Source organism: Musa acuminata, chromosome BXJ1-7 (genome assembly GCF_036884655.1).
Source record: "Musa acuminata AAA Group cultivar baxijiao chromosome BXJ1-7, Cavendish_Baxijiao_AAA, whole genome shotgun sequence".
Taxonomy (NCBI): domain Eukaryota; kingdom Viridiplantae; phylum Streptophyta; class Magnoliopsida; order Zingiberales; family Musaceae; genus Musa; species Musa acuminata.
Genome location: NC_088333.1, coordinates 10560880 through 10584915, shown reverse-complemented (window position 1 = coordinate 10584915; position 24036 = coordinate 10560880). Strand labels below are relative to the sequence as shown.

Genomic DNA, 24036 nt, shown 5'->3' with positions numbered 1-24036 from the left:
CCTGCATTTAATCTCTCTCTCTCTCTCTCTCGCCCATGGCAGACGTCGTGGTGGTGTTCGACTTCGACAAGACTATCATCGACTGCGACAGCGATAACTGGGTCATCGACGATCTCGGTGGCACGCAGCTGTTCGACGAGCTGCTCAAAGCCATGCCGTGGAACTCCGCCATGGTACATGTCACTCCTTTCCTGTGTCACGTGTTCCTTGTTTCATGCGGGTTTCTCGGCGTGCTGATTGGATTGGTTCCTCGGATTCAGGATAGGGTGATGGAGGAGCTCCACTCGCAGGGTAGAACGATTGAGGAGATCTCGGAGAACCTGAAGAGGGCTCCGTTGCCCGCCAACGCCGTTGCAGCCATCAAATCAGCTTACGCTCTCGGGTATGCTTAGCCCCTGCTTCATGGTTCTTGATGACTAGTTCGTCTCTTTCCCCAGCATCTTATTGGATGGTACCTACGTGGTGCGACTCTCAGATGTGAGCTGCGGATTGTTAGTGATGCCAACAGATTCTTCATCGAGACCATTCTGAAGCACCATGGCCTCCTGGCCTACTTCTCGGAGATCCATACAAACCCAGGCTATGTTGATGAGGAAGGGAGGCTGAGAATTTTCCCTCACCATGACTTCAAATCTTCTTCCCATGGCTGCTGTCTCTGCCCTCCCAACATGTGTAAGGTGAACTCTGTTCCTGCATGGCCCTACAAACGCTCATGCAAATTAGATTCGGTATAATCCTCTCCACTGCTCCTCCTATTCTCTGACACGTAGAGTGCAATCATCGAGAGGATTCAAGCATCAGCATTCCTCGAGGGGAGGAAGCGGTTCATCTACCTCGGCGATGGAAAAGGAGACTACTGCCCGTCGCTGAGGCTGAACGAAGAGGACTGCGTGATGCCAAGGAAGAACTACCCACTGTGGCAGCTCATCGTTGACAATCCTCAGGCCCTCAGAGCTGAGATCCATGAGTGGAGCAACGCAGAGGAGCTTGAGCGAGTCTTGCTTCGGCTCATCAGTGAGTCCGCCTCGGCTGATCGCAGCAGCCCCAGCCAGCTGATTTCAGTCGATTGCAAGTTTCAGACACTGCCACCGTCTTCCATCGAGGCTTTTCCCAAGTCTCTTCCAGTTCCTAACTAAACGTGCCAGTTTTGATCCTTGGATATGCTGGTGATGATGCCGAACCATTCGAATGCCAATATGTAAGCCTCTTTTGTTGCACTTGCACTTCGGGAGTTACACAGAGACAATCATGCACTTGGGAACTGGATTGAAGCAGTAGGTACTTGGAACTTGGGACAAACTGAAGTTTCCATCTTGCCAACATAACTTAATCAGTCAAATAGACCCATCATGATTCACTGCTGATTTCTCATCTCTAATCTCTGACTTTCCAAAACCACAGCAAGTTGTATAATAATACTCACATTTGATTTTGACAATGAAAAGTGAGGCATAATTACATAAAAGAAACCTCAAGAATAAATAGTAGTTTATCATATGCGCATTACAGCTTGATTACAACCACCAATCTGCTATGGGCCACTGTTGATCAGATGCAATGTCTCTGCCAAATGAAGTAAATGCATCAAAATGACATAATATGGAGAGTTTCAACCACATTTCCATGTGTCCCATTTCCATCTTATGCCCGGAAAATTACTGATACACTTGGAAATGACATGCGTCCTGCTATCCATGGAGGCAGCAGCAGGAATAAGCATCACAACTTGGCAATAACGGGCATGTGTCAATAAGGGGGTCAATTTCCAGGTAATCATTGCAGCATCAAGTTCTTCTGGTGCTAGATGAACCATCAGTTTCTTCAAATTCTTGAGTTCGCCTCTTACGCTGAGATTTTCTGGGAGGATAAACCAAGCCCTTGGCCCCAATACCAGTTCATCTATGTCCGGGAAGGTGCTCAACAGATCAATAGTGCACTGTTCCACCAAATCAACAACGTGGCTAGATCCATACGCTTCCAACTCCAACCGCTTAATGGTTCGACTGGGAGCAAACACTTGTGCCAAGTTGCATAGATCCGAGGACTCTATCCTGAGAGACCTCAAATTGAGTTTTTCTCCCACTACGATGGGTGCTCTAGCCTTTTTGATTGTAACATCAAGTTCAGATAATAGAGGAGTCTCCAGATGAAGGGACTCTGGTTCAACACACTTAAGTTTCAGCTCAACCAACTTGGGTGCACATACCGTTAGAGATAGCACAAAATTTGAAACCGTCCACGTGCAGACCCTTAGTTGTAGAAGATGAATTTTGGGCTCCTTAAGCCCACCAACCCCGATCAAGTTAAGAGCTTGGAGAGAAGGGAAACATTCATTCACCTTGTCGAGGTTTGCATCATCTAGTCTTATGAATTCAAGGGTCAGTGAAGTCAATTTGTGCATTGGTTTTAGCTCCTCAACCGACAGCCAAGCATTTCTGACCTCCAAATTTACAAGATCATGACCTGCATATGCAACCTTTTAGTTCGGAACAGCATACGAGAAAAGAATGAGCAGTTGCAATGATTTTTATTTTCCCATACAAGGATCACAAACTTATGAGCTTAATAGATCTACAGAACTCGTAAGGGACTCATTGGTGCAAGTAGACATGCAATTTCAGTCATTTTTTAACAAGGTAGAGATAAATCACACATGAACAGAGCAGCTCTAGAAAACCTACGACTTCAGAAGACTCATATGCATGCATACATATATACATACTATATTTCTCTCCAAGGACATGACTAAAATATGGCAGCAATAATGGATTTTTTGAAATAGATGAAAGGACCTATTTAATCTCCTACCTCCTACTGATATCAGCAAGACATAATATTGCCAATTTAATCAAATTCTTTCCATAAACAGTTGACACAATATGAAGGATTATTTTTCACAAGATGAATAGATCAATTTTCAAAAGAGGAAAAAAAAATCATCTTGATCCTCTCCGGGTTTTTCTTGCAGTAAAATATAAAAAAATTCCAATATGATTACCTTCCTGAAGAAATTTGCAGTTTAAGAACCTTGTCTTCTTCAGCTTGTTTAATGTTTGCTAACGTCTGGATGTGCCTTAGTGGATATTGCAATTCTGAGATTTTAGATGCTACATGATGAGTGACTCGAATTTTATCTAAGCATACTAATTTCCATAGTGGATGTTGCAATTCTGAGAACGTAGTTTCTACATGATTAGTGACTTGAATTTTGTCTAAGCATACTAATTTCCATAGTGGATGTTGCAATTCTGAGAACTTAGTTGCTACATGATTAGTGACTCGAATTTTATCTAAGCATACTAATTTCCTTTACAAATAATATTGACCTCATATTGACCCTCTAAAATAACAGCATATTCATATTGCAAGTTGATCCCAGGTGTTGTTATGCAAGTCATAATAGAGATAGAAAAGAACAAGTTGAGGTGGTAGTAACTTTATCATTAAGAAATCCAAAGTCCAAGATGTGAAGGAAGATTAAAGAAGGAAAAGAAGAATTATTTATATGTAGTACAGTATGATCTCGCGTTGGATGGCCTCTAAGCATGAATAAATCTAATTACACGGAACTATGTAAAAACCAAAACAGATTCATCGAGGTCTTGACTTCTAAATCATGTCCACGCACCGCTGGTGGCCAAGCAACACAAAAATATCTTGAATTGTATGCAAATACATTCAATTTTTTGGTTCTCAGCATGCAATGAGGGCATGTAATTTCTCCAGTGTGCACAGAATAGCATTCATAATCAGTGTAATTTCAAGAAAAAGAACCAAAAACGATAAAATTAGGGGATGGGGATTCAAAGGAGGAAAGCGATAGAGCTCACAGATGTCGGCGATGAGGGATAAAGCCTGGGAAGGGCGCCAGCACGACTGGAGCCAGTAATCGTCGATGGCGAGGGAGCGGAGGCGGGCGGCAAGGAGGGGGAGCCACCGGGCAAGGAAAGGGACGGCGGTGAGGTGTAGGTCGTCGGCGTCGTCGACCTCGTCGGCGGGGGCGGAGAGGGGCCGCTCGGCTGCAAGGGCGAGAGCGAGGGGGCCGGGGGAGGCGGAGAGGAAGGAGGCGAGGTTGGCGACGAGGGACCTGAAAGGGGTGTCGTGGTCGCAGGTGTCAGGGGCGCGGGACCGGAGGAAGCGGTCGCGAGAGCAAAAGAGGCGGACGGATCGGACGTCACGGGACAGGGAGCGGAGGGTCCGGGAGGCGAGGCGGCACCGGGCCAGCTCGGTCGAATCGCCGAGCCGACTTAGTATCTCCACCAGGACGGGAGAAGGCAGATCCTCCAATTCCATCGACCACAACGAGCAGACGACGACGACCGCGCTCCGCATATATATATATATATATATAATTATATCTTGGCCTTTGGTCTACCGGATATCGACGCATCTCAGAGTGATGAGATCAACCCCATTAATATTAACGAAGTCAATACGTTGCTTCCTAAGCAAAGAATGGTTGTTAGGGTCCAAAATATGTCTCATCATTTAATTAAACTATTGCGTTCATATAATAATAAACCACATTAAACAGAGAGGGGGGGGGAGAGAGAGGTGTTTAGCGAATCACGCCTTTTGTCTTCTATATCCGATGGCGACGTGTAGCGACGAAGAAACCAGAAACCTAGTCCGGTCGCCACACCCATCGTTGCCCTCCTCGCACCTCTTATGCCCCTGCCGCCGTGCCGGCCTCCTCCTCGAAGAAGCGCTTCCCTGTCGCCGAGGCGTCGGCCCTCGATTCCGGAGTGGAATCCAGTGATTAGCGGCGATGGTCGAGAGGAGGAGGAGGTGAGGCCGGTGGTGTTGAATGACAGAGAGTATGCGGATGGGATCGGGAGAATCGAGGATCAGGGAATCAGAGGTGGTGTTCCGGCCAAGTTCTTGTACCGGGAATCGGCGCCGGCGTACTGGAGGGCCAAGGAGAAAAGGTAAGAGTTTTTACCTCCCTTTAAATAAAGATGCATATAGAAGGCTGCAACTGCTTTATATACATGTTGCTATCTTGATTTAAGTGTAAAATCTCCCCCTTTTTGTAATTATTGAAAACCAGTGACGAAGACATTAAAATAATTTCTCAGACCTATGCTTGAAGTGTCATTTTGTTGTTTAAAAATGTTAAAAAATTACTTGTAGTTTCTGAGAATTGAGTAGCTCGAGGAAAAGTAGGGCAATTACATAGTCAACTAGAAAAAGAACTTTTTCTCAATGCTGATTAACTATTATTGCGGTGCTCCCTCGTTTGGTGATTCTGAGTTTTAGTTCTACAAAGTTTGCTGGAATGCAGAAACAGCTGACAAGTTATGCCACAATGTGTATTAGTTTCATCTATATAAAAATTGGAGAAAGATAAGCTAATATTGGTGTTTTTTTTATCTCTCTCTCCTTTTTTTTTTTGGCATCTGTTCATGCACTTTATTGGGACTGCACCAGTCAAGGAAAATGTGAATCTCTTATCCATGCCTTCAAGTTATGCACATACAAATGGATCCCTTAGTTACAGATAACTTGAAATATATGTTTTCTCATAGAACATGCTTTGTTGCTGTTCTATGATTTTTGCAGCTATTTGTTGCTGTTCCATCCCACATATTCAAGTTTTGGACATTTCTGGAAATAATGTTTTAGGTATGCATCCATCAAATGGTTCATTTCTGCTAGAAATCTATCAAGGTACTTGTGAAGCGATTGTTTGTATTTAGTAATGCATTTGCGCAATCCAATTTCCTATATGGCAATGGAATTGTGACTAAAATGGGTTATGGAAGTTAGTTTCCTTAACTGTTAAGATGAATTCCAAATATATTATAATACACATAACAAGTAGCATCCTCTCCATCTTGCAAATGAAAATGTGGTAATACATTGAGAAGTTATTTTTGTGATTCACAATACATATTTTAGCATAATATTCAAGTTGCAAAAGTGGGTAAGAAAAGATTATTTGTAGGCTGCCAATGTCTTGTTTCAGTCTTCAAAATCTTGATCAAATCCCACTATAGATGGGGATGGTTTGCTGTGGCAACATTCTGACAACCATCATAAGCTTGTCTTTGAGTTTTTGTTACTTGTTTCCACTATTCTTAGTTCATTCTTGGTAACTTTATTAACATAAACACACTTCACACCAGCTTCTATCCTTCTACATCAAGGTTGAGGGTTGGCATATGGCAGAAGGTACCATCTTCTTACTCTTGTAAAACAATGACAAATGAAAACTTGTTTAATATAAGGATGGTCAGGTTGGTTGTACCAAGACATGGCTAGGTCAAGTTTTGGTCTATGTTGGCTGGCACAGGTGGCATGCCAGTTGGCACGGCATGGTATGTTATGCACCATGTATAACAGTCCTTGGTGGGTTTAGTCTTGGTTTTGAAGTGTTTCCTGTGATGACATATACCACACGAGATTAATCTGACATGATGCAATGGTGCATGCCAAATACCTGTGCCCTTATAACCCAAGTACATGGCCATTCGGCTGGCATGGGCTCCACATGGATTGGCACAATCAGTACCATCACACCACCTAGCCCATGAAGTTCTTGTGCATCATGAGCATGGGACCCTGCATTTGCAACACAGCTAATATGTTTTCTACTCTGCATCTTCATTCTAACACTTATGTGTATTATATAGATCCATGCAGCATTGGTAGTACTGCCTTGCGTATGTTGATAATATATGATTGTGGCAGGTTGAGAGAGAGCAGCAGATTTTGAAGACCTCGAAGCCTGATAGTGATCCACTGCTTTGCACTTTCTATTTGTGCATTCTTTATCATTCCTTTCTTGCTTTCTTTTCTTTTTTATTTCAGGGTGAAAAAACATAAATGATGAATTAGATTAGCTGTATATGGGGGCATTTGGTTGCCTATAACCATAAATGACAACATGTAGTGATTATAAGCAAAAAACAAATACCTATAGGTTGTAGTTGCAACTGCAATCCAATCCAGAAGTGTGACATGTGACGTTTTAGATTGTGAGTTTATTTGCAGTATGTAAGGGTTCAATTATATGTACACGTGGTACAAATGGCTTAATTGCAAGTAATCAAATATTTGTGAGTAAGATGCTTGTCGCGAAAGGACTTACAAACAGACTAATTGCAGGCAACCAAATTTCTCCACTTTTTATGCTACTTCGGCCCAGTACGGACTGTTCTTCAAGTTCCTTTTTTTATGATGTGATAGTAGTGTATAAATCCTTTGTTGGACTTGGAGGTTACATGAATCCTTCTCTTTTTCTATAGAAAGGCATCTATTGAATTGCCTCTTTTGCCTGATCAAAGATGTGTTTCTTTTTCCTATTGCTTGGATAAGGATACATTTCCCCTAGATGCTACATTACCCTTTATTTTGTGGCAAATTCCCCTGGCCATACTGACAAAATGCTTCCAGGATAAATTCAGAAATTCCATGGTATGTTTACTTTCATTGTTCACATCAACTATTTCTGCTTTGAGGAAACGGCATTTTCTCCATCTTTGTGCCCTTTATAATAACAGACGAAACATAAATCTGATGGCTTTCACCTTTATTGAAATTGGCCAGGTTAGGAACATGAACTCTTGGTTCTTCAGCAGGTCTCGGACAGGAGAATAAGGACGGGATGATCAAAATGCATTAACCATTAAGCACCTTTAAGCCCTAGGATGCAAGCAAATGAAGCACTGGTGCTCAATGTCTTTTGGCACTACTCTTAGGTTGGTTATATCCATCTTTGTGTCAAACATGATGTTTTCCTAAGAGACCTGAAGTTGCATATGTAAGGATTCTTGTACCCCTTTGTGTATAAAACAGTAATAACTTTTATGAACATTGTGTTTGGAAACATATTTATATTTTTAATGGAATTTAGAGAAAAAAAATTAATAAACATGCAATTGTGAAATAGCTTGAGTGATTCATAAATAATAGATAAAAATTACATTATAAATTTGCATTGATATAAATGTTGCTTGATAAAATTGTATTTCAAAAGCCCATTGAATAATATGTGACAAATTTATCGTTTTAATATTTATTTAATATATATATATATATATATAATTTATTAAAAATTTTAAATGGTCCATATATATATAATAAATAAATAAATTTAAATTTATAAAATATATAAATTATATTGGTTTCTTACTAAATAATGTTGACAATCTTATGATTTTAAATAGTAGCATATGGTATTTTGAAAATTTTAAAAATTATATTAACATCCATTAATATTACACTAAGATAGTATCAGTATTTATAATACAATATTCAAGTTAAATATTATTTTAAAATTTTACAATATCAATTCATATTATTTCAAATATGTTTCCAAACACAAATACACATATAGAATCATACTGAAGCTGGTCGATACCAAAGACCATTTAACAGTGAACCTCTTGCTTTCTAAAGTCTCTTCCTATGATGATGACCGAGAGAGAGAGAGAGAGAGAGTAGCGTATAGCCGAGTGTCTCTTGTTGGCCCTCTATGATAGCTGGCTTCCTATCGGAAACAGACTCCTATATCTTTAGGTGATGAACTTGGCGACAAGAGACACCAAGTCAAAGGAAATCGAACAACTCGTCACCGGTCATCTACTCCGATCCAGAATAGAAAGCTTTTACGAGTTCAGATAACTGCCCCGAGAGTGGAAACTTCTGAATCCCCAAAAATTTACTTGGAAATGGTAGATTAATCGTAGCTGGGAAACGCACTGCACTCATCACATCAGTGAGTCCGACCTGAGAAAGACGACCGATTGGAGTCGGCCATTCCGTTCAATTATTGCATTGTTTGACGCCTTTGATTCAATTGTCACATTTTTCTTCTCTCAAATATATTTTGGTAGTCTTAGCTAATCCTAATCCTATATAATTTAACTCTAAAATGTCACACGCTGCTGGACTTGTTGTTTTTTATTATTCATAGTCACCACCATCTTTTAACCCTAATCAATTATTAATTCATTGTAGAGATTGCTGGTGCTATGTTGATGGCACACCAAAGTGATCACCGAAGGGGGCCGAAGCTGATGCAGACGCGTGGCTGGAACAGCGAAATCAAGGATATTTTGGAGGGGGTGGTGGAACAAGCAAAGGTGTTTGGTGGCAGGTGACTGACAAAAGATCTCTGAAATCCTACTCCCATTATCCCACCAACTCGTACCCAGGAACACTGAGGGTGTGCGGGATGGCCAACGCGAGAGGGTGAGGAAAGCAATCACCATCCAGAGTTCCACATCGGTGCTGTCAGACTCTTATTCTATTCCTTCTCTTTCCCTTCCGCCTTTCTTTCTCTTCCCCTTCCCGTCCCTTCTCGTCTAATCCACTTCCAGTACCGAACCCTGGGGAATAAAAGGAGCATCTTTGAAACCCTAGATTTGTAGCCCGATTCTGCTCACCCGCATGGATAATTCGATCGATCTTCTCCTACAAGCTGTTGGAGGCGATCCCGACTCCGTCGCTGCTTTCGAGCCGTTCTGCATTTGTTCCTTTTCTCGGGGGTGAATCGCGCGTGGTTTGGGTCGACCCGTGGGGGAAAGCTTGTTGATTCTTGGGGATTTTGTGACTTTGTTGGCTTGACAGTCTGAATTTGGCAGAAAGGTCGCTTTTTTTTTTCACTTTGGTAATTAGTGATGGAGCCTCGAGTTGGCAACAAATTCCGCCTCGGTCGTAAAATCGGGAGCGGCTCGTTCGGGGAGATCTATTTAGGTTTTGCTATCGTCAACCTTATCCCTATTTAATGCGTTGTGCTTTATCATTATATTATTATTTATGGTTTTGATGATGCTTTTTGCTTGTTTATCCAGGTTCTAATGTTCAGTCAAATGAAGAAGTTGCAATCAAGCTAGTAAGAAACTCTACTTGGTTTTCCTTCGCTGTCCTGGTTCTTGGATTCTCTAATGTCAATATTTTTTAATAATTTGACCAAGCAATTTAACTTATATTTATTTGCTTTACATAAGCCGCATCATTCATGTCTATCAGGAAATTTTGTAGATTCTGATGGACCATTTACCATAATTATGGAGTTGAATGACAAATTCTAAGATTATGAAGCTTTTACATGGAAGTTCAGTGTTTCATGGGAATTGCAGTTGAACTGATACTAATCGTGTGGTCTAGCATGATTATTGGTAAAAATATATATGCAAATTACGATATGAAGTTAAATATAGTTTATGCTGGGAGAAAGGTAGATAGTTGAAAATTTTAAAATAATCAAGATGTGCCTTTGCCATTTTATTCCACATGTATTTCAGGTATTTGTTCAGTTAAACATAAGTAGGTTCAGGTGATAGTAAGAACTACATCAGATTTATTGGCCAAATTTTCTCCAAATCTATCTTATGATGATATGTCTGATTATTTAACTGACATTGTAGGATCTGAAGAATTTTGTAAAATTGGGTATTTGCGGCTATTACAAACTGTGTCTAGCTGGACTGCTGATATGGAAATGTTGCCCAGAACACTTTTCACTTCATACTGCATTGTATGCCAATCCTTTTATGCTATGGGGTGAATGATATTCTTTTGAAGAACCTTATTTTGAGGTTATCGTCCTTAAAGGCCAATCAACCCAATAAAATGCCACATTTCTGTAGCTTTTTCTTAAGATGTAATTTAGATGGATAATTGTATGTGAATGCATGCATGTTTAATGGTGGATGGAGGGGAGCGCTTAAATCCCATAGCTCTTGTAAATTTCAAGGTGTTATTTGACTTAGCAAAGCAAATTTATTTTTTAGACAGTGAGAGGCAAAGTGTTATTTGTCTTTCAAAGCAAAAAATATTCAATTATTACAAGGAGATCTATCCTTTTTCCATTCTGTAGTTTTCATCGGTTATCCTAATTTATACTAGGATTGTAAGTAAAATATTCATACAGATTTTGGTTGATTTTATATATCAGAGAGGTCATAATGATTCATTTTTGTTGAATTAGGAAAATGTCAAGACAAAGCACCCGCAGTTGCTATATGAATCAAAGCTCTACAGAATCCTTCAAGGAGGAAGTAATGAAAAGTTTTTATTTCATTTTTAGGAAACAAGTGTATGATCTTATTTGACCTATACTTATTTTCCCATGTTCGTGGTAGCTGGTATTCCAAATGTGCGATGGTTTGGCATCGAAGGAGATTATAATGTTCTTGTTATGGATTTATTGGGTCCAAGCCTTGAAGATCTATTTAACTTTTGCAGTAGAAAACTCTCTTTGAAGTCTGTCCTTATGCTTGCTGATCAAATGGTACTTCTAAGTTCTAACTTCTTCAGTGTATAAATACTTCTTTGAGTTATTTCTGCGGTTCTCTTGAATCATTTGCTGAAACTTTGTCAGATCAACCGAGTAGAATATGTTCACTCTAAATCTTTTCTGCATCGAGATATCAAACCAGATAATTTTTTGATGGGCTTGGGCAGGCGAGCAAATCAGGTGTGTCTCTAAAATGTACCTGTGATTTCCTATTTTTAACTTGCCATCAGTTTACACTGCGATATTTCTATTTTTAACTTGCCATCAGTTGTGTAGAACTTGACCTAGTTCATGTTCTAGGTCTACATTATTGACTTTGGATTGGCCAAGAAGTACAGGGACACCACAACTCACCAGCACATTCCTTACAGGTAATTTTATTAAGCCTGAATATAAACTTAATCCTGTTACATGGTCAACAGAGTTCTTTTGTGCATGATAGTGGGACTGCATTGGACATGAATCCTTGGTGATGGTACCCAAATTGCTTTCAATAACTTTATATATGTCTAGCATGTGTACAACTGTTAACGGCTTTCATTGCAATCGGTGGTCCATAAGTTAGGAATGGCCTTAGGTTTATTTCATGGTTTGCCCTCAGCAACTGTTGGTACATGTTTATTGGGATCCATGAGACTGTAATAGCAAAACCTACATGAAGAGAATTATGTCTGAATAACTGAAAGTAGAATCAAAATGATGGCCCAATAAGTATGAAACTTCTAGACAATGACCAAGGTTGATGTTTTTCTAGAAAGTAGTACAGGTACTATTTCGTCAAGGATGCAACTCTGCACCAGAAAGTGATAAAAGTGAAACATAAGTATGTTTTCGTACAGTATGGAATTTATCTAACCTATGCTTTCTTTAGGTTTGCCAACCATATGCTATGATCATTTCTCTTGAAATGCATGATATGAAGTAGAGACCACAAATTCACAATGGAACTAGTTGCTTGAAGAATGAAAGTACATTGTTTGTGGTTAATCAAGATATTTCAAACCACTTGAAACAGAAATCTTGAATAATAGATCTTTCTATGATGAGATGGGTAAATATGCTTAAAATTCAAATGATGGTGTCCATTGTGAGTCTGACAGCAAGTGCAGAAGCACTTTATTTTTATCTCAGGCTGTCATCTATCCTGCAGGGAGAACAAGAACTTGACTGGAACAGCGAGATATGCTAGCATAAACACTCACCTAGGAGTTGGTATATCCTTTACACCTTCATTGTTTTCATGATTTTGTTGTTTACAATTGCTATGCTTATTGGGTGCCTTTTTTGTTTTTTTATCCTTGTGATTCCTGATTGCTGCTATGTATTTTGTGGCTGCTAAGAGCAAAGTAGGAGGGATGATTTGGAATCTCTTGGATATGTTTTCATGTATTTCTTGAGAGGAAGGTTGGTTTCCATTGACAGATTATTAGGAATAGGTCCTTCCTATCTTCTTTCCCTTGCTAATCCTACTTTTTCTTTTGGGTAGCCTTCCGTGGCAGGGTCTAAAAGCTGGAACTAAGAAACAGAAGTATGAAAAAATTAGTGAAAGAAAAGTTTCCACATCAATTGAGGTGACAGGAATATCTGTTTTGCAGTTTTGCTAGATTTCAATAATATGTAGCTTCAAAAAATTGTCGTTTTGCAGGCATTATGCCGGGGTTATCCATCAGAGTTTGCATCATACTTCCACTATTGTCGTTCACTTCGCTTTGATGATAAACCTGATTATGCTTATCTTAAGAGAATATTTCGTGATCTTTTCATCCGCGAAGGTAGGTCTTGTGGTATATATTGTGGATGGTTCGAACTGAATGTTCCTTTACAAGCTTGTCAGGTATGTGCATCATGTTCCTCATATCTTCGTTACGTGCAGGTTTTCAATTTGATTATGTGTTTGATTGGACCATTTTAAAGTATCAGCAGTCACAGATTGCAGGTGCCACTCCACAAGCTCTTGTAAGTTTGTAAAAAGGAAAAAAAGAATGGCTTCTTTTATACCTTTGATAGTTTTGTTGGTTAATAAATTTGCTTCTTTTGTTTCAGGCTGCTGGTGATGGACCAAGTTCTGGGATGGTACCCATGATTGCTAATATGGATAGGCAGTCTGGTAATATGTATAGTGTTTGCACATGCCTTTGTCTAACCTTTTACTATTTGAAAATTGTTAAGTGCTATTTGATTAGCTAGTTGATTCCTTGATCATTCTTTAGTCTGACATTATTTCGCAGCTTTCATACCGCTTATTAATTTCTATTTTAAGCAACCGTTAGCATTTCTATTTTAAGCATTTTTTCCTTTTTATTTCACTACAACAACAATAGACCATAATGTCTCAGCCATTCGGAGTTGGCAACATGGATCTTTTCTCATCATAATGCAATATCTTGAGTTAAATCAAGAGTATTTAGATCATTTTTGTTGGTTTAGTAAAATATTATTGGGTCTCTCTTGTCATCTTTTAACACCACTAATCCTAATCGACTCACATAATTTAACTAGAACATTTATAAATTTCCATGAAACATGTTCATTCTACTTAAAACTCTTTTATCCTTTTCTATTAAACATGTCCGTACCATTTTAAATTTTCATTTTTGGGAAACACAAAATATTTGCATATTAACTATATTAACTTTTTTGTGTTAACAGTCTAATAATTTGACCTATATAAATCATGGTTGGTCTTGCACAATTATCTTATAAAATTTCAGATGATGGTTTTACAAATCACTTGTTACCACTCTCCACTTTGACCATCCAATTGTTGCTTTATAAAGAATATTTCAATCAATCTTTCCTTCCTATCGAATAACAAATCTAAGATATTATAAACTTTTATGTGTAGGAGGCTAGGAGCTTCTTGTCCATCCCCATTTCTTTAGTATCTCTAAAACCACAACATATATTTGTTTTAGTTTCAATTTATCTAAAATCTTAGTGTCTGAGATTTATCCATCTTCTCTAAGGTTGCATGCATTGGCCTTCCTTAGGTCACGCATTGGTGGGAGCATCATGCATTAGATTTGCTCTTCTGATCTTGTTATTAAACTTTCCTAACAAAGTATTATACTTCTACAACTAAAATTATTTTAGGTATTGAAGAAGGAAGGACTAGTGGATGGTCAGCAGATCCCTCTCGTTGGCGATTTTCTGCACCTGCCATAAATGCTGGTACAACATCAAAAGAGAAGAATCCAGCAGGAAATGTAGCTGTTCCTAAGGAAACCATGGTGAGATGTTCTTCCGTTTCTTATATTAGAATATATATTTTTCAAGAGGCTGATTTGCATCATACTGATCTACTGTACTAAATTGATACTATATGTCTTGCACTGCTTAGGGTTGCCGATGCATTTGTTGATTGCAAAACTCTTTTCTTCAGTGGTACTGAATGTTGATGTAAAGCTGATCTATTGATATATGACCCTTTGTAGATCTTTACTAATATAAATTTAGTCTATGATTCCTATATTTTAAATGTTAGTTGAACCTTTCTCTTATAGCTGTCAAAAATGTTTGGATGATTGGGGTAGATGGGTTTGTTTTTCTTTTCATGAGTATAGATAGGTATGCTACTCAAGGAACTATTCTGAAAGGAATAACCCAATCAATCTACTTTGATTTGAGGAGCAAAATTAGGTTAAATTGGAAGCATTTTAACATGTTTCTCATTGTTAATTGAGTTGGAAGCCTTCAAGATTGATCTTTGAAGATTCTAAGAACGCATGAGAACCATAGTATATTGGTCATCTTGTACAGATGTATATGGCTCAACACTGCAAAAGAGCTGTAAGATTTATTTTGCTTTTTATCACATCAAACTGTTTTCACAAAGATACTTTCAGCTGCTTTGAAATAGCCTGTTTCATATTTTACCATAACCTACTCCTGACTGCACTACTCTGCATTAGTTGATGTGGTTTTAGTAACATTTACCTCCATAAGCAGGAATAACTAGTGTCTTCTTCTTGTCCTATTCCTCATGGTAAATCTCTCACCCCATGTAGCCATCCAGTTCAACATTCTTGGGGCGGTCAGGAGGATCCTCAAGGCGAGCTGCTGTTTCTAGCAGCCGCGAAGCCGTGATGGGTGGTGAGGCAGAAACATCATACCCTCGAACAGCAGAAGCAATCACCGGAGTCGTCAACAGAATTCCAGCCCGGCGAAGCTCACAAGTAGTGTCAACAGATCACAAGTTGTCATCCTCCGGAAGGCATCAAGCTTTCGACTGCGAGTCTGCACGCAGAGGACTTCAGTGCCTTGATCTTGACAGTGATGGAAGGGTTGGATACTAGCACTGCTATTTGAGTTGCTACACGCTGCCTCACAGTTGTAAATGCAGAAATTTCGGGCATCTGAACATTACAGGTATCATGTTCTTTCGAAGTTGTAGGCCTGGGGTCTCATCTAGAGATCCCGAGAACTGAGTTGGTCCCGAAGAGTGCGAGGAGTTTAAGAGGCCTATTTGTGAAGGCCCCTTTCTGTCAGCCATGAATCGTATTGGATTATATTTGTGTGTGTCTGTATGTGTGTACATATATTTGCGAGTGGAATCTGAATCTTAACTGTTGTGGCTATCATTGAATCACTATTACCACTTGTTTATTATTATACGTGATTCAGAAATCCATGGTTTCTTTTGGTTACGTGTTGGGTTGGCCAATATAACCTACTTGTAAACTTGAGAGGTGAGCATTAGTCTTATCATGATCATGTTGGGACAGCAGTAGGTAGTAAAAACATGTTACGCTTTGATGATGTATCTGCGATCACAGCTTTGAAGGGATCGGACGATACAATCATTATAAGAAAGCTGTAACCCTATGGGTTATAGAAGGCTGAGCCACACTTGCACTTCCACCCCTCAGGCTCGTAGTTGGCATACTGCGTCCTCGAATGATCCGTGGTTGCCGGCACCTGTGTGGCCGTGCATGGCGTGCAGCCTCCGCACTTGTGCACGCAGCTCGGCGGCCTCGAGCCCGCTCTGGCAAGTCCCCCGTAAACGTCTGCATTCGCAGCAGCACCTTCGTCTCCTCCTCCGCCTTCTTCCACTTCCTTCATAGTAAATCATACATGCAGCGGTTTAATCAACAGCCTTGCCTATCGAAGAAGACAAGTCTTAGAGACGAGAGCGGAGACCTTCTTGGCTTCCAACAGTTTGACATGCAGATAACTCATCTTCCGACAGTCTGTCAAGCAAACAGCAGTTTGAGGGGGAGAAGAAGCATCAGAATGACATGAGCTTTTCACCTGGAAGACGTTCACCTTGGGACACGGTCGGAGAAGGCCTTGATCTCCAACACGTGACTTGGAGAATGCTCACGAGGAGGACGCACCCGAGTAGCCTGTGTTTTCCACGCCACATAATTCCACAATGATACGAGACAAAGAGACCGGTGTCGCCGAGGCAGGCCCGAGAGATATAGGAACCTTTCTTTTGGTTTCTTTCCTGCTCGCGGACTCTCTGTTACTGATGCGACTTTTCCTTCTTCCCAAGGCTCTCTGCGGTCCCGCTTCTTGTCAGCTCACTTCATATGATTAGTCTACTTCACCTGCTCATCTCGCTCCTTCCCATGACATCCGTAAACAAAGCCTTCGGTCTTGAGCTCGGAAGCCTCTTCCTCCGCAATGTGTTCAGGCTATGAGGTAATAGGTCGAGACCGGTAGGCTACGCACTCGGGCTGCAGAGCCCAGCGAAGCTTTCCAGGAATGACAGGAAGACCAACAAGGTGCGACCCATTTCATGGAGGGGTCATGGATCCCTGAGACCAAGCGATGGCAATTACTGCCTTACAGTCGTCAGTTCCTTCCTCATATCACTGGCAATTTAGATCTTCCATTTTTTTGCAGGCTGCCGGAAGCACAATAAATGGTTGCATGGGGAAGAGTGGTGGTTGCAGTCCCAATTCAAAGCACTGTCACCGACACTACAAGTTTTCTGCCCATCAGCTGCTTCCATGTCCCATTTCAGTTTCTTTTTCGGAGGTTTCTTTTTGGGTAAAACAGAGTAGATCGCACTTGATCTGTCATATGCTTTCATGGTGAACACTCATGAGTGGAACAAACGGTCCGCTGCATGAGCATGGGGAACAAAAGCCTTGCAAGAGCAACCGTTGGTATGATAGCAAAATGACATGAAGGAAAGTAATAAGACATACAAAGCGACAACTAATCTTGCTACTGAGGTGATTACGTTGTCTAGATCTGACCTGATCACGATCACTATGCACTTGCTGACAAATCTAGCACATGAATTGTTACACAGGTTTGCAACAGATAGAATCATTGGAATCTTGTCATCTACGGCCACCTTGTCAAGAACAGCAAGAAGGTGGTGGCTGGTGCTGCAGCAGAGCAGGTGACAGTTTACCACCAGTCCTACTTTGATCTCCGAAGAGGGGATTCAGTAAACAAACCTCAGCAATAACTAAGTTTCCGATCTTTTACATGTAATAAGGCAATCGGTACAGAGTGATGTGATAACATGCTTTCTTCATGCCAAAATCCCAACATAAATTGAGGCAACTCGCACAAAAAGTTCAAGAGAATGGATAGGAAGCTGCGGTGAGATGAAACGAAATTATGGCACCTCCACAACCACATTTACAATGGAGTTCATCTTCCCAATCAAGAACTCAGCTGTGACACGACACAATGCGCAAGAAAAGAGTCAAAACGGCGCCATAACCTCACCTGGAAGAGATTAACGAGCTCAGGGATTTCAAAGGTGTAGGACGCGAAGAGCACCTCGACGAGGAAGTCTCTAGGCGGCGGTGCTACCCTCCCGTTGTATAAGTACCCGAGCACCGCCACCAGGGCCTCGTATAGCCTACCTCGAAGTCCCTCGCTAGCTCTCTGAGCTCCAACCTGCACGCCGCCTTCCCCCGCTACGCGAACACCTGGCGGAAGAACGTGCTCCGCTTGGACAGTACGCACCGGTGGAACCCAACCTCCCGCGGGGTGCTGCCATTGCCGCCGGACGGGCCGACGGCGATGCGGGCGTCCTCTCAAAACTCAAACTCCAGCGACCGGAAGGTGGAACCGAGGTTGTCAGAGAGTCGGCCCTTTATGCAGTACACTGAACATGCAAGGTTCATTATACAGGATGAGAGAGAGAGAGAGGTTCTAAGATCTGGCTTGGGACCGCAGAGAAACGAATGGAGGTCTTCCCATTTCCGCTCAGTTGTCATGTTCAGGTCGTGGTGCTCTTCCGAGGAATTTTTTTTCTTTTAATAAATGTATTTAAAGTATTATTTTTCAATAGATTTTAAGAATATTTTTAAAATTTAAATTATTATTTCGAATCACAACTATCATCCAAAATTTTCAGATTTATAGGACTAAATCTAAGAATAGTTTAACATCTTATTAGTGTTTTTTTTTTTAAAGCTTAATATATTTTTTATTTTCATCTTTTATTTGACTTGATCTTAGACTAATATTATCTTATTACTTCTTATTTTGATTTATTTTAATAAACAGTTAACAATAGTGTTTCATTCGTATTTTATAAATCGAGATGGAGACAGTAATTGTCTGCATAAAGAGAGTCATTCTGTAGTCACTGATACATTAAATTAATGTCATTTATTATGGATCTTGATTCGGTTGGAGGATTTAATTGGTTGGTACGTCCCACCGGTTGATACTGCATGCATGAGGACGTCATCCAGTTTCTCTTACGTAACCATCTACAGCAGGGGAATGCCTGGAGAAACAGGTCTTGTTCTCACCTGGATGACTCCCTTGGAGAGTGCCCTCGTTACTGCTCGAAATCCTCCAACAGTTTGACCACTGATACTGCCCACCGCATGAGATGATGATATTTATCATGAGTCAACTGCTGTTCCTCGGTGGCCTCCATCGAGGACAGTCTGTCACTTGGACAAGAACAAGAAAGAACACGAAACGACTGACGCTCGCATAAAATGGCAGAAGTTTCCTGTGCAAGCTCAGGATAAGCTAAGCACGTTGTGGAGGAAGACGAGGAACTAAGCAAGCGACATCGGAACCAGTACGATGCTTAGAATTCTGGAAAGAACATAGTTCTGAGAGAAGTATTAAGAACGACAGACGGCGAGTGACATCAGAACGCTAAAGCCAAATGACCAGTAGAGAATTTAGAAGGTCACGTGATTCTGATAACAGGGAGGTGGGTGTTGTGAACAGTCGACTGTCTGAGATGCACGCATGGCGTCTGCCAAGGAGCAAGTTGGCACTGCGAAGGAGGAACCAACTAGCAGTCCAATGTTTTACGCCATACCATAGCGTCTTCTCCTTCTTCCCAAAACCTTATCTTATTAAAGCAGGAAGTGGTGCAGTTTTCTGTGTCCTCTCAAGGGAGAGAGCCCAAGTTTTACGGTGACTGATGTTATCATGTAGTCGTAAGTAACATCTGCTCTGCATAAAACGAAACAGCAACATTGTGTCGACAAGGAACATTCGTGGGGCCAGCAGATATCCTTGTTCCATGGTTTGTAATCTCTCGCCTCTGAATGGTCTAAAACGAGTGCTCCACACAATCACTTTCATCACACTGCATTCATGCTTGAAAGATGAGTTTGGTAGGTAGCACCGAGAAGCCATAGTTGGGTCAAACGGAGCCCATTTTGGCCCACTTGACAGCAGTCCTTGCAAGTATCGGAAGCATCTCCCATTCGACCATCACAATGTGTCCTCTCAATCCATATATTTTTATTTTTGTGTCAATTATTTTTCCCCTTATAACATAATAAATTCATATTCTTTTACCACGGCCGGTATTTAATGGCAGATGCAGAGTGGAGGACCGCCCTGACGTGGCTGACGCACCGATCCACGGCCTGTCTCTTTGATGGGTCACGTACGTCACCCAATCCCCTACTATCTGTCCACGGTCAACGATTCTGGGAGCCACGATCGATTGGGGCCCAGAGCCTGCAGGTCACCATTAAACGCCACCAAAACGTGGATCTTCTGACACGTACCCATCTACTCGATCCTTTTTAATTACTACCCATGCATGCATGCCTGCATGGGGTAGTAAACCATCCCATTAATGATCAACCAGTCAATGCCTATAGGCTGTCCTTCTCCTCTCGTCTCCATTAAGCCTATGACAGGTAATACACACCCACCCAGAGTTTGTTTGTAGATGACGAAAACAAAGAACACTTGGCTTCACTCGACCGCCCAGTCTGGTTTTTACTGTGGCGACCATGATGGAGTAATGATTTATCAGCATTCTTCTGTCTTAGTCTTAAAATCTGAGACTTCTTCGGCCTTCGAGCAGATTAAGCTGGAGCACAAATGTGCAGGAATGGTCATAGTGTACAGAGCGTAGACCGATTCAACGATTCCACCATCTGCAGTAAAATATGAAGAGGAGTTTACGGACAAGGTACGCAAATGAAAAAGGATAGTTAGTAGGTTAGGCAAATGGATAGGATTAGACACGTTGACTATGTTGACCATTTCCATTATCTTAACCAGCTTTGGATGGCGTTTTCCTCCTCGCACTCCACATGGTAGAATTCTTCAAGTGGTGCCTTACGTATGCATCATTAACTTTACAGATATGGGGGGATTATGATACAGCTGGGTTCATGCGTGCCGGTGCTGTAATCTTAAATGCCGAAAGGTTTGTCAAATATTCAAGAATATATGTATATATAATCTTCAGCGTCACAAGTGTCCATCTTGACATAAATCTTTTGAAATATACAGCTGATATGAAGTTCCATTCCTGAATGCTTGGTTCGTCAATGCAACCACGATAACAGTTCAACCCAATCATTCCTCAGTGGACTTGTTATTGGTCAGTCCTAAGATTCAGTGCACATTACCTAGTAAAGTATATCGGACAAAACATCATTTGCTGCACTACGTAGATTCCAAGCCATGATCTCTCCCTCCACCAAGATAACTCCACCACGTTTGACCACTTGAGCTTCTGTGGAAACCATTAGTCCTCCTGCAATTCGACTTGTGCAACTCAGTTCTCTCACGCACTTTGGGAGGAGACGCAGGGCTCCTCTCTAGTACATGGCAGACATCGCTTTAGCACTCTTACCCCAATGGCGTCGGTGCATCAGAGACTACGTCATCTATCAGTGACAGTCATGCGTGACCAATAATTAATGGTGAGCCACACAATTATCTCTTCCTCCCTGTCGATACATCTCAGGTCACTATGACAGAAGCCACCTATTTCCTTCTTTCTCCCTTCTGAGTGCAGAGTTACGCTTGACACCTCGATCCTCCACGTCGACGCCCCACTGCTTTCTACTTCGTTCCCCACAAGCAACGTCTATCTCGTGCATGACCAGAGTTATCATCGTCGGACGCGTGTGCCGTGTACTGGACCCACCCTACGTGCGTCGATCTCTTAGGGGGGGGGCACATCCTATCCCAGCACTGTACCCACTTCTCCAATCAACCCCCACGTTGGGTCCCACATGGGCCCCCTTCGCGGACGCGAGGTGGCTGGTGCGGGCCCTCCGGCACCCGCTTTCGTCGTATGGGCGTCGACGCAACCGCTAAGATCGCAGCCGTAGATCGGAAGGGTCCAATCCATGTATATCACCTGTTCCTGACGAGGTAACGTCCCCACCACAAAAGCCTTATCTCCGCCGAATGACGTCGCGCGTGGCAACGCGTCGTGCACTACCGACGGTGGGAGAGCCTGCCACGCGTTACGAAGATGGGTGGGGACCCACAAGATTTCGCATGGCTGCGACCACCATCATTCACGAGTCCGCATGGGACCGTGACGTCAGCTGATGGTACATCGTGTACACTGTGGTAGTATACTGACGACGATGGCGCGTGATGACGTCACCCCATGTGACCCGCCCTCACGGGGTGTTCTCTTTGGGGGTTGGGATGGGATGCGCTATAAATACCATCCCTCCGTGTCTTCATGTTGATCGACTCATCGATCGCTGAGGACGATAAACTAAAAGGGGAGTGGGGTTTTCGGCGGAGCAGGGAGGCGATCTGATGGGGGCGGCAGCGCTGTCAATCGACGGGGCGGAGGAGGCGCCGGAGGAGCGGGTGGGGCGCCTTATCCAGGAGAACCCCGCCGTCATCTTCAGCCGGCGAGGATGCTGCATGAGCCACGTCATGAAGCGGCTTCTGGCGGCCGTGGGCGCCCACCCGGCGGCGATCGAGTTGGAGGAGGCCGACGAGGAGAAGGCCGCCGCCGCTGCCGGGGGTGGCGGGCTTCCCACCCTCTTCGTCGGTGGCGTTGCCGTGGGCGGGCTCGAGGGCCTCGTGGGTCTCCACCTCCGCGACCATCTCGTCCCCATGCTCCGTGAGGCCGGCGCTCTCCGCAGCTGACGCGTGTCCAGGCCCCACTGCCGGCGGCATCCGCACCAAGGGTAATGTAGTAGTTTGACCCTTATCTCTTCCCTTCTTCCCGTCTTTCCCGTGTAACTTTCCAAAAGAATTTGGCCATCGAGGAAGAGTTCTTCAAGCTATTCCCATGGGGAGGGGTCCCCTACTGTATATAGGGACCATATCAAGGTCAAGGGAGGAGGAAACCAAAAAGAGAAGAAGAAAAGTACTGTTTTCTTGCTTCTACTGTATAATGGCGAGCGGATGGAACTGTGTGCGCTGTTTGTCTTTCTTCTGTGCTCTAACACTTCCTTCCACTGCTTTTATTTGTCTTATTTTGCTGCGATCTCCATGGGCGTCTGAATGATTGGTCGGAATAAACAATGCTACGATGAACTGGGTGGAGAAATAATGCAGGAAGCGTCATGTCACGTCGTTGCGTCGGACGGGCGAAAAGACGGAAGAGTGACAGAGGAAGTTTACGTCAACGAAGGGGATGACAATAAACTATTCGGATGAGTTGGTGCAATTATTGACTTGTTTATAGAGGAAATGATGGGCTGGGATTCGAAGAGCTCTGAGATGAGGAGTTTTGTTTAAGTCACATATTAAATGGTGGTGTTGACCTGCTGCTGTTGCCTTGTACCTACAAGGCGGGGGTGTGCTATGGCTTTCTGTGGACGTCCGTCCTCCCTTCTGAGCGTCCCACCTGCTTCGGGGTTTGGGGAATTAGATGTACCTTGGTTGGTTGGCTCCATGGACACACATAACTACAGATTTGTCAGATCTATCTGCTTAAGTTTTCAGACAAGTTTTAGGTTAGTCGTGGCGTCATTCTCCGAGATACTCATTGATTTAGATTCCTACAGAGCTGATCTCTCCAAATGAAGCTGTCATCTCTTGGGACACACATAAAGATCTCTGACCTTGTTGGCCGCACACTGGCCTCCAGTTGCATGTGCTTCTATTGGCCATAGCTGCCATCCATTTTACCTGCCTTGTGAGCCTAGAATTGCATGTGTTAGTAAAGGGACATAATAATTTAAGACACCTAATGAATGATTAGGCATCTGATGCAATTAGACGAGCACTAAATTCGAGCTACGTCTTGGCATAGTTTATTACGCCTCCCCCTCCCTCTATCTATCTCTCTCTCTCTCAACTGTGATTGGATATATATTATAGTGAATCCAACATAATCCCTCATCACAAGTGTGACTGGAATATTCATCGACATGAAATTTTCATGTAAATGGCATTTCTATAGAGTTTGCTTAATGATAAATTGAGTTAATTATAAATTATTTGCTGTAATTAGTTAGTTATTCTTACCATCGATTCCTATCTTTTTAAAATTATATTAAAATTTTTCTATTTAAGTGAAACATTTAACTACGTTTTTTAATAATTTTTTTTAATCTTATAAAATTATCTTTTTAACCTTATATAGGGATAACTTAAAAAAATGTAAA

At 42.0% G+C, this 24036-nt stretch overlaps 5 protein-coding genes across 16 annotated transcripts; 4 read left to right on the top strand and 1 right to left on the bottom strand.

The window, feature by feature from the left end:
* LOC135678752 (inorganic pyrophosphatase 2-like) lies at nt 1-1217 on the top strand. The gene is made up of 4 exons (XM_065191888.1): nt 1-173; nt 261-382; nt 476-677; nt 771-1217. Exons 1-4 carry the CDS (start codon nt 36-38, stop codon nt 1134-1136), a joined length of 828 nt encoding a protein of 275 aa, XP_065047960.1. The 5' UTR covers nt 1-35; the 3' UTR covers nt 1137-1217.
* Nucleotides 1218-1455: 238 nt separating this feature from the next.
* LOC135678751 (F-box/LRR-repeat protein At4g29420-like) lies at nt 1456-4349 on the bottom strand. The gene is made up of 2 exons (XM_065191887.1): nt 3831-4349; nt 1456-2463 (listed from the first exon to the last, which is right to left on the bottom strand). Exons 1-2 carry the CDS (start codon nt 4330-4332, stop codon nt 1610-1612), a joined length of 1356 nt encoding a protein of 451 aa, XP_065047959.1. The 5' UTR covers nt 4333-4349; the 3' UTR covers nt 1456-1609.
* Nucleotides 4350-4509: 160 nt separating this feature from the next.
* On the top strand, nt 4510-7876 carry LOC135678749 (uncharacterized). Of its 11 annotated transcripts, none has more exons than XR_010515077.1 (4): nt 4527-4928; nt 5563-5625; nt 6129-6174; nt 7552-7876. XR_010515077.1 is itself a non-coding variant. In XM_065191886.1 (3 exons), the coding sequence occupies exons 1-3, from the start codon at nt 4669-4671 to the stop codon at nt 7600-7602; spliced, it is 357 nt and encodes a 118-aa protein (XP_065047958.1). In that variant the 5' UTR covers nt 4529-4668; the 3' UTR covers nt 7603-7876. The 11 variants fall into 11 exon arrangements, 1 of the variants encoding a protein (XP_065047958.1); XR_010515078.1 differs by lacking the exon at nt 7552-7876 and adding an exon at nt 6694-7544; XR_010515080.1 differs by lacking the exon at nt 6129-6174 and having other exon boundaries at nt 5529-5625.
* Nucleotides 7877-9100: 1224 nt separating this feature from the next.
* LOC135678748 (casein kinase 1-like protein 1) lies at nt 9101-15825 on the top strand. Of its 2 annotated transcripts, none has more exons than XM_065191885.1 (14): nt 9101-9702; nt 9801-9841; nt 10940-11009; nt 11094-11242; nt 11333-11428; nt 11549-11619; nt 12399-12460; nt 12589-12652; nt 12735-12819; nt 12894-13020; nt 13122-13204; nt 13292-13355; nt 14342-14478; nt 15264-15379. In XM_065191885.1, the coding sequence occupies exons 1-14, from the start codon at nt 9627-9629 to the stop codon at nt 15315-15317; spliced, it is 1179 nt and encodes a 392-aa protein (XP_065047957.1). In that variant the 5' UTR covers nt 9101-9626; the 3' UTR covers nt 15318-15379. The 2 variants fall into 2 exon arrangements, with proteins under 2 accessions (XP_065047957.1, XP_065047956.1); XM_065191884.1 differs by having other exon boundaries at nt 9105-9702; nt 15256-15825.
* A 6337-nt stretch (nt 15826-22162) lies between these two features.
* On the top strand, nt 22163-22855 carry LOC135678747 (monothiol glutaredoxin-S2-like). Its single transcript, XM_065191883.1, has one exon. It carries the CDS (start codon nt 22229-22231, stop codon nt 22565-22567), a length of 339 nt encoding a protein of 112 aa, XP_065047955.1. The 5' UTR covers nt 22163-22228; the 3' UTR covers nt 22568-22855.
* Nucleotides 22856-24036: the final 1181 nt, after the last annotated feature.